This window comes from Macaca nemestrina, chromosome 8 (assembly GCF_043159975.1).
Source record: "Macaca nemestrina isolate mMacNem1 chromosome 8, mMacNem.hap1, whole genome shotgun sequence".
NCBI lineage: Eukaryota > Metazoa > Chordata > Mammalia > Primates > Cercopithecidae > Macaca > Macaca nemestrina.
This window is the reverse complement of record NC_092132.1, coordinates 63,927,982-63,938,755: the sequence shown is the minus strand read 5'-3', so window position 1 is coordinate 63,938,755 and position 10,774 is coordinate 63,927,982. Positions and strand designations below refer to the sequence as shown.

General features: G+C 37.0%; 1 protein-coding gene across 1 annotated transcript; it reads right to left on the bottom strand.

The window, feature by feature from the left end:
• Nucleotides 1-1,705: 1,705 nt before the first annotated feature.
• On the bottom strand, nucleotides 1,706-6,760 carry LOC105483514 (fatty acid binding protein 4). Its single transcript, XM_011744400.2, has 4 exons — nucleotides 6,606-6,760; nucleotides 3,967-4,139; nucleotides 2,954-3,055; nucleotides 1,706-2,455 (listed from the first exon to the last, which is right to left on the bottom strand). The coding sequence occupies exons 1-4, from the start codon at nucleotides 6,676-6,678 to the stop codon at nucleotides 2,405-2,407; spliced, it is 399 nt and encodes a 132-aa protein (XP_011742702.1). The 5' UTR covers nucleotides 6,679-6,760; the 3' UTR covers nucleotides 1,706-2,404.
• Nucleotides 6,761-10,774: the final 4,014 nt, after the last annotated feature.

Genomic DNA, 10,774 nt, shown 5'->3' with positions numbered 1-10,774 from the left:
TTGAGACGGAGTCTCACGCTGTTGCCCAGGCTGGAGTGCAGTGGCGCGATCTCGGCTCACTGCAAGCTCCGCCTCCCGGGTTCCCGCCATTCTCCTGCCTCAGCCTCCTGAGTAGCTGGGACTACAGGCGCCCGCCACCGCGCCCGGCTAATTTTTTGTATTTTTAGTAGAGACGGGGTTTCACTGTGGTCTCGATCTCCTGACCTTGTGATCCGCCCGCCTCGGCCTCCCAAAGTGCTGGGATTACAGGCTTGAGCCACCGCGCCCGGCCGGGAAGGAGCTGACTTTTTAAATACACTGGAAGCTACTTCAGCCCAAGAAGAAATGACTTACAACAATAAGGGGTGTTGTGTGTGTGTGTGTGTGTGTGCAACAATAGCTGCTGGCCAATGTGTCTGCACTTCTGTGATGAGAAGCAGCAATCATTAATCAAAACACCGATCCATAACATTTGGAAAACTTGGTTCTTACTTCCCATCCTAGTTCCTGCAAGATGACTGCAAGCTGCTCCAGGGACATGTGCACAGCTGTCTCCTATGAGGGTTGTGGGTGGGTGTGAGTATCTGCAACTGGATTAAGAGCTGAAATTGACCAAAATTAACTGCAACTTACCATCCAAGACTTCCCCTGAATATTGCAAGGATTCAATAGATTTCAGAGTTTCAAAATAGATGCATTAGACAGATTCTGCCTGTGCATTTTTTGTCTAGGTAGGAAGACATATTCCTGCTCATCCTACTCTGCCATCTTCCAGAATCCTCTTCAGATTCACTTTATGACATTTTCTGACTGAAGTTACTTCAGTACTTACGGCTTCCAGGTCTATATTCAAGACAGGATAGCTCTCTTGAATTTCAGATTCTTATATCTATTTCTTACTTGGTTTTATGATGTTAAGCTCTGTGCCTCAATTTCTTTATCTGTAAACAGAAATCCAAATCCTCCCATCAGATTATTTTGATGACAAATGATTTAAAGCTTGCCAAGTGCCTGGCGCCATCATTAGTGCTTAATAAATATTTGTTTACCAAGAATTGTCCTAACATATGCTTATACATCTTCTCTATTTAAGTTTCCTCAAACCCAAAGTGAGAGTCTAACTCTATGTTCTTATAGAAAAATAAATGCTTATAGTCAGGGAACTAGTCCACCTCTTCTGGCCTCTCCATATCGTAGTGTCATGTATAGGATAAGTATGCAGAAAATGAAAACCTTTGGACTTATTTTTAAAGAGAGAATCACAAACAGAATTATATTAACAGCAACATATACTTCGGCAGATTTTGTCTTACTATTAAATGTAAGCATGTGATTTGTAAATTTCAGTCTATGTACAGGAAATCTCAATAATCTGGAAAGGTGCTTTGTAACTTCTACAAGAGGTGGGAAAAACATACAGATGACACATACGCAGACATGCACATTCACACACACAGTACCTTGGGAAACTCATTATCACTTTTGTGTATTTTATAAGCTGAAATCCCTTGGATATTTTATTTGAATCGAAAATTTTACTGGTGAGAAAAAGAAAAGTTTGGAAACCATGGCAATAAAATTTGAATCTACTCATGTACAAGACTATTGTCACTTTTCTGAAATGAATATGATGGAATTATTTGCACTGAATTCTGGAGAGATATTCAAAATATTTTGAGAGAGAGAGAGAAAGAGAGATCACATACACATAACTTTCATTATAGTATATTGTTATAACTGTTTTGTTTTATTAGTTATGGTGCCTAATTTAAAAATTAAACTTTATTGTAGGTATATATGTATAGAAAAAAAACATAGTATATATAGGATTTGGTACTATCTGTGGTTTCAGTCACCCACTGGGGGTCTTGGAATGTAACCCTGTGGATAAGGGGGAACTACTGTATATACTCCTCTCTTGCAATGCACTAAGACAGAGCAGGTATAAAATGTGAGCACTTGGGCCAGCTGGCTGTGGACAATTTTACTACATGTAAAACTACCATAGGTTTCTGAGATACACCTACTTAACTATAGCTATGATAAAGAAAGATTTAATATTTAGTAATGGTACATACTTGTTATCTCCTACCTAGGGAAATTCATAGATATCCCTCTTTACCTGGAATTATTATGAAAGATTTTATTATTTATATCAGAACAAAACAATAATGCAAATTTCCCATTTCCTTCACTCAATTATGACTAAGAATATATCATAAGCACAATGAATACATCATTATATCACCTTCTAAATCTACAAAAAGTTTATTTAACTAGCATAACCATATTGAATAAAATCAGCTTGGGAGCAAATTAGTTGCTTGCTAAATCATGGAAAACAACAACATCTTTTTGAACAATATATCCAACAGAATGTTGTAGAGTTCAATGCAAACTTCAGTCCAGGTCAACGCCTCTTGGCTTATGCTCTCTCATAAACTCTGGTGGAAGTGACGCCTTTCATGATGCATTCCTAGACACAGAAAACAATTCTTGGTCAATCACCGGGACTAAACTATGGATTTATTTATTGTATCTCTCAATGTTGGGAATAAAACAATATTCATTCAAAAGATATTCATTTCTGGACTCCTATGTATGTACCCATATGTTGTAATAAGATAGGGAGTTACAAAGACCAGGAAAATACAAGTTTTCCCCTCCAGGTGCCTTAAAATCTGTATGGTGAGTGAGAAACATAAGCAGAGATAGATAATATAGTGTGGTGGGGGCATCACTGGAGACAGCCTTAGGATGCCTGGAAGCAGGCAGAGAATGCTTCCTAGAAGACAGCATGCCCTTGTTGAGCTCAAAAGCATGAAGGGCAAATGACAGAGTGGAAGCATAATTCCAATACAATCATCTTTCTGTTTTAGATAATCAAAAGGAAAATCTGTTTCCTTAAGTGGAATAGTGATCATGAGATGACCTAGCAGTAAGATCCAGATTTAAGTAGCCAGAAGATACTCACGATCACCAGTTTGTCATCCTCTCGTTTTCTCTTTATGGTGGTTGATTTTCCATCCCATTTCTGCACATGTACCAGGACACCCCCATCTAAGGTTATGGTGCTCTGTAGGCATAAGAAAATGTGATTACAATTTGCATATGGAGGCAGAAAATAAAATTTAAAATACAGTGTCTTTGTTCAAAGGAATATTTTGAGGTAATTAGTAATTCTAAATGACAAGAATATATTGCAACAAGAAAAAAAATGAGTCTCAAAACCAACAACGTAACCACTTATAGATACGTTATGCCCAGAGTGTTATACAAATTACATAATTGGAAAAATACTGTGAAGGAATATAAAAAAGAAATTTACATTGAGATGATAGTAGTATGGGTGGTTTCTCTATTTCTTTCTTCCATTTTTCTAAACATTCTCTTACATTATTGTAATATTTTAATTTACTTGAAATACTCTATGTATTGTATGACTCAAATAAATTATGTTAATCATTTTTTGTTAATATGGAGACAGGCCAGGTGTGGTGGCTCACAACTGTAATTCCAGCACTTAGGGAGGCCAAGGCAGGAGGATTGCTTGAGGCCAGGAGTTTGAGACCAGCCTGGGCAACATAGTAAAATTCTGTCTCTACAAAAAAATTAAAAAATTAGCTGGGTGTGATGGCACACAGCTGTGTTACCAGCTACTCCAGAGGCTGAAGTGGGAGAAACACCTGAGCCCAGGAATTCAAGGCTGTAGTGAGATATGATTGAGCCATGTCACTGCAGCCTGGTTGACAGAGTGAGACCCTGTCTCTAAAAATAATAATAATTTTTTAACATGAGGGCAACTTAAGAAAATGGGGAAAAATTCACCAACTCTATATGTAAGGAAACACGGTTTAGATGTAGGAGTTCAGGGATCTTTGGCTTATGATAGAATGGTTTTCCTCCTTTTATCATAAAATGATTTCTAATAAGCAGTGGTGATTTAGAAACCAGGCATGTACTCTGTGCCAGTTCCTTATTTCTCACCTTGACTTTCCTGTCATCTGCGGTGACTTCGTCAAATTCCTGACCCAGTTTGAAGGAAATCTCAGTATTTTTAAAGGTACTTTCGGATTTAATGGTGATCACATCCCCATTCACACTGATGATCATGTTAGGTTTGGCCATGCCTGCCACTTTCCTGGTGGCAAAGCCCACTCCTACAGTTAGGAAGAGAAAAGATGTCAGGTTGACATTTTCTGTCACATACTTAGCCAAGCCAGACAATGTGTGTCTGCCCACAGGTGCACGTGTAAGAGGAAAAAGACACAGTGAGTTTCTTAAAGGCCTTAATTTAAATAGCGCCTGCAGATAAAATCAGGTTAATACTTAAACACACACTCACACACACACAAAACCACACACACACACACACAAACACAACCTCTGAGAAACAATAGGTATAGGCCTATTCTTTAAATTTCCCTTTCTCTGGTCTGGATACACCTTCTCAGGAGACCCATTGTTTATTTTCAACAAAAATCTTTGGGAAGATATATATTTAAAATGTTAGCCACTATTGTTTTTCTCTCTTAATAAAATAGTTGACCATTCCATCTTAGATACTCAATATTACATTTAAGAAGGCACAAAGACAGAATTTTCAACAGAATTTTGGGGGTTAATGTAGAGTTATTTAGTTAAATGTTTGTCAGTTTTGAGTGTACAAAAGTCACATTTCATAGCATTTGTTGCCAAGTCTACTTTTCTGTGCTTCTTTCTCAAATTACTCCACCATGAGATGAAGATTTTGATGAATTTATACAAAAGGCAAAATGTTTCCTACATTTATAACATTTTAGAATGGTGATATCATTCCTAATAATTTATAGGGGATATTTAAAAAGGGACTAGTCATCAAATTGTGAAAACTTTAACATTTAAGAAATCAATGTTTCTTAGTTTAGAATAGGTTAGAAGCCAATACTTAGATTTCCAATCACCTAAGTTGTGAACTTTTCTTTCTTAAAAAGGAGAATATATTGTCTTGTGCAAGGTATGGAATGAATAATTTACAGCCAAACATAGCAGTAACTTGCTGTCACTGTGTATGTCATGCAGAATTTATTAGTCATAGATGTGTTGAATTTTTTAAACATGTGCATGTAAATCTAAACTCTTTCTTTGACTAAAGGCAACCAAAGGTTAGAAATTGGGAAGAACTGGGAGAGACACATGGTGCAAAATAAGTAATTCTGAGGCTCTGATTTCACTGGCTGTCTGAAAAATGGCCACAGGTGTGTCTTCAAGTCCTGGCTCTGTTACAAAATATAACATTAAATGTATGGAGTGAGTCTGCTTCGTGAATGGAGGCAAAACTGAGTGTGATTCTAGAATGGCTGACCTTGGGAAAAACCGTAGTCTCCATTTGCTTGATTTTGCTTTTATGTGACTGATGAAAACAATACCTGTTCACTCATCCTCAATTTCACGCAGAAGGTGTTTTATTGACTTTAATTATCATCAGTCCTTTATAATTTAAAAACACAGTGTTATTAGAAAATATAAATATTAAAAGTATAAAATTTTTCTAAAAATAAATAGTTAAATGACCCCAAATCCTGGCATTTCTGCATCCGTGCATATTAATTAGTTTATTGAATCACTCTAGCTTATCCTAGAAAGTCTCTCTCATGCTAAAGTCACCAATTTTCCTATCATCTAAAAACAAGAAACATAGTTACAGACAAGCAAAAAAGTATATACTGTATAATTTACAGGAGGGTTAAGTGTTTTGAGATTTAATAATTACGTTTTAAACCCTAAGACTGCATAAAATTCCTCCCCAGTTTGCTAACCCCAGTTCTGACTTTCATGGACTGTCATGCATGGGCTTGAGGGAGAAAGGCTTTCAAAGCAGAAGCTGCCTGACAGAGACGTTGTCTCTTCTACTTTACCTCCATTGTTATCTGAGACACGTTCATCCAATGACATGCTGACAATGTTAATAGCATCTAAAAAATTAAACACCTCTACTATCAAAGAAGAGGTATGTTATGTACGTAACATTCTCCTTTTAAATTGGCTGATAATTCTATGGCATCCTATGTCATTTCTAGTCAAAGGAAGTATTTAAGTTGTTTAAGAAACATATTTCTGAAATTAAAATTTTTGTCTATCATAAAACAACCACATATTTTAATAGATTAACACTGAGACAAGAAAATAATTGGCTAACACACAGTTATTGAAAAAGAACATTGCATTAAGGGAACTAGAGTGCTTTCAGTTTCAAATGAAAATTATTGCATACTAACTTTTTTCCAAGTTATTGCTTATTTTATATGCAAAAGGGGATGAAAGAGAAATAGGCAAAGAGCTAAGTAAACCAAGGATACCCAAGTTTTGCAATTAAAGTCAAATCTTATCATTTTTAAAGGCCATAAACATTCAATTTAGACACTTTTTAATATTGGTACACCTTCAGGAAGCATTAGTTGTAGCTTTGGTTCAGAATTTCTCTATAAACAAATGATTATCACTTGCTATGTGTGCAGCCTTTCTATAGAAAGCAGCATTTTCATTTCTGGCCAGGGCTTCCAGACATTGCTATAAACACAGCTATAAACTCTTGTTCCCAAAAGAAAATATTATAAATCCAGTCATTCCACAATGCATTTCCTTACCTACTTCTTTCATATAATCATCAAAGTTTTCACTGGAGACAAGTTTCCAGGTACCTACAAAAGCATCACACATTTTGTAAGTTCTAGGATTATTCTTCAAGGTGAGAAGGAAGCTGCAGTTTTCAAGAGAGTGCTGTGACCCTCTGGAGTCCAGATAACTTCCTTTTAAAGGTGCTCAGAACATGTGATCTTAGGAATGACCAAATGGGAATGATAGCCAATCATTTCCTTCATTACCAGCCTGTGCATTTTTTTCTCTGAGTCATGTTTTTAATAGACATTTCTCAACTTTGGTTCTCCCTGGCAAATAGTCATTGGACTTAGAGTACAAATTATTTTTAAACCACTAACAGGATATTTTAAACATTCCTGTTTTGACAGCTTAATGCTCAGTGCACTGAATTTCCCCCTATTATTCCTATACATATTTATCCCAGTGTAGAGAGGGGAAATTATTTTGAGATAAACTTTGACCTTATTTTGGGGGAGGGTATTTAAATTGTAGTTATGTGGTTCTTTTGAATTGAGAAATTGCCATACATATTTTCTATTATTCCTATACATATTTGTCCCAGTGTAGAAAGGGGAAATTATTTTGAGATAAACTTTGACCTTATTTTGGGGGAGGAGGTATTTAAATTGCAGTTATGTGGTTCTTTTGAATTGCGGAACATAAGAACTGCCTCGGAGATTCTTACATAATTGCAAAGGCTCTTTGGGGCAGTACTGTCTCAGGAATTACCTGGCAATGAAAACAAAATAAGTAATGGGATTTAAAAGTACTCCAGATTTCTGATTTCAGATGCTTTATATGAATAAAAAAGTACTTTCAATTCATCCACCAGTAATCTGGACTGTAGATTTCATCAAAATGATAATGTAACCTCACTCTTTCCATCTCCTAAATGAGAGCATAGCATTGATTTCCACAGATCCTTTGAAAAATGGGCCTCATTCTAAAATACTTTCCTCATACTGAGAAAGTGCATTCAATTTCTGAACTGTGTCATAAGTTCCGAATTTATTCAGATCAGAAATGGTGTGGTCGCATGCTACCAAAACCAATATCCTTCTTTAATACAGTCACCAATTTGTGAAACTAGTTTTCTAAAGTAATCGTGGTTTTCAATTCCCTTTGCCCCATGCAAGAATGATGGAAGATGTTCGCGTGTGCTGCAAATTCCCACGAACTTACCCAGATTTAGGGGGAAAAAAAAGAAACTGAAATATTTCAGAGTGATATATTGCTACACTGTGTATCCCACTGAACAGTACCTGCTGAGCATATGATTGATTCACAAGCCAGTGTAAGTATCCTGAGGGCTTCCCAAAAATGTTTGTGGCAGGAAATTCTGTAAGCAACAGGATTTTCTGTAGGAAAGCAAGTTGCTATGAAAGCCTGATAAAGTTAGGTTTTGCATTTGTTAATGGCACAGTAATAACGCTCATCTACTCTGGACTGTTGCATAGATACATAGACTGTGGTGATGTGCCATCAGGTAGGCTTGCTTTTAGTGATCCACCTGTTTCCCATTGAATAAGACCGTTCAGATGGAAAGTAACTAAAAGTGACAAATCTTAATAGAGGAATGTTTTTGATAATGTTTTAAATTAATTTTCTTCAGACAGGTTTTTAAATGATTGAATTTGAATACATACTTTGTGTATTGTAACACTGCAATTTGGTTTTTAAAAATTTTTGTTTCTATAGATTTAGGACTACATGTGCATTTTTGTTACCTATGTATATTGAGTAGTAATAAAGTCTGGACTTTTAGTGTAACCATCACCCAAATAGTGTATATTGTACCCAATTGGTAATTTCTTTCCTTCTTTCCTTCTTTCCTTCCTTCCTTCCTTCCTTCCTGCCTGCCTGCCTGCCTGCCTTCCTTTCTTTCCTTTCTTTCTTTTCTTTCTTCTTTTTTTGATGGAGTTTTGACTTTATTGCCCAGGCTGGAATGCAGTGGCACGATCTTGGCTCACTGCAACCTCTGCCTCCCGGATTCAAGCGATTCTCCTACCTCAGCCTCCCTAGTAGCTGGGATTACAGGCACCCACCACCATGCCTGGATAATTTTTCTTTTGTCTTTTTCTTTTTGAGACAGAGTCTCGCTCTGTCTCCTAGGCTGGAGTGCAGTGGTGCACTCTCCGCTCACTGCAAGCTCCGTTGCCTCCCAGGTTCACGCCATTCTCCTGCCTCAGCCTCCTGAGAAGCTGGGACTACAGGCGCCCACCACCACGCCCGGCTAATTTTTTTTTTATTTTTATTTTTTGTATTTTTAGTAGAGACGGGGTTTCACCGTGTTCACCAGGATGGTCTCAATCTCCTGACTTCGTGATCCACCCACCTTGGCCTCCCAAAGTGCTGGGATTACAGGCATGAGCCACCGTGCCCGGCCAATTTTTCTTTTTTCTTTTTTTGTATTTTTAGTTGAGACAGGGTTTTGCCATGTTGGCCAGGCTGGTCTCGAACTCCTGACCTCAGGTGATCCACTCGCCTCAGTCTCCCAAAGTGCTGGGATTGCAGGCGTGAGCCACCGTGCCCAGCCACAATAGGTAATTTCTTATCCCTTGCCCCCTCCCACCTTCCCACCTTTTGGAGTCTCCAGTTGTCTATTATTCCACTCTGCATGTCTGTGTGTACACATTGTTTAGCTCCCACTTATAAGTGAGAATATGTGGTATTTGACTTTCTGTTTCTGATTTATTTCACTTAAGATAATGGTCTCCAGTTTTACCTATATTGCTGCAAAAGAAATGATCTCATTCCTTTTTATGGCTGAGTGATATTCCATGGTAAATATATATCACATTGTCTTTATCCAGTCATCCATTGATGGACACTTAGGTTGATTTCATGACTTTTTTACTGTGAATTATTGTTTTAGAGATTGACTGTCTGGTAGTGTAATCTCTGGTCACATGTGGCTCTTAAAATGTGGCTAGTATGACTGAGAAATTGAACTTTTAATTTTAGTTAATTTTAATTAAAATGTAAGAAATGATCCTCAATTCAGTTATTGAAAAACTTTTAAATATGTTTGAACCAATGTGACTATGCCAATCTGCTTTTTCATTGTAAATTTTATGAAATCTAAATATTGGACAAGTGTTTCAGAAGAAAATTTAGATGAATTGAGATGAACTGTTAGTATAAAATATATACCAGATTTTGAAGACAATGTAAAAATGTATACTATATTATTAATTTTCTTACATTGATTACATGTTGAAATGACAACATTTTAGATATGTTAGGTTAAATCGAATATATTACAAAATTAATTTAACCTATTTCTTTTTTACTTTCCTAATGTGGCTACAAGAAAATTTTAGATTGTATCTGTGGCTTACATTATACTTCTCTTGGGCTGTGCAGTTTTAGAGTACCATACTAACAGCAAGCTTTGCTTATTTATTCAACATGTGATCAGGCATTGTGCTAACCAATGGGGATTCAACAGTGAGCCAGCCAGGGGAGGCATTTGCATGCTCTCATGGAGCTTACATTCTAGTACTGGAGAAGGTCATATACAAGGAGACCTTGTGTATGAAACATGAAATAAGCCAATCACAGGTAGTGCTGTGTTTCAGAGCCAACAGAATGGGGTACTCTGATGTAATGGCCACTGTGAGGGTTGGAGTAGTAGATGGGGCAATCTGGGAAAGTCCGTCAAAGAAGGTAGACAATTGAGCTGTCAGCTGAATGACGAGAAGACAGCCACAGGAAGATCAGGAAAAAGATTGTTTCCAGCACAGGAAACTGCAGGAGCTGCTGGTTCTGTTACCTTTCAGAACAATTTCACCCAAACACAGCCACCCTGACAAATACAGATATATGTTCCTAGTGAGCAAAGTCCAGGGTCCATTAAGGAAGGGATTTTTGTTCAGATTAATTTATTGTTAGATACAAAGTAATTACGTATTCAATACAATCCCTGAAGGAAACTGTTCTTAGATGGGTTAGTGAGAGTACACTAGCACGCCTGTAAACAACAACAACAACAACAAAATTTGAAGGATATATTTGTGGGCCAGTAGCATCATCTTCTATATCAGCATATTCAGTGCCTGGTCATCGCTGGAGAAATGGCATAGCTGAAATTTTCTAGAAACAACTATTGGCTCTTTTAATGAGTTAATATAAACAAGAATAGTAGTAACCTATG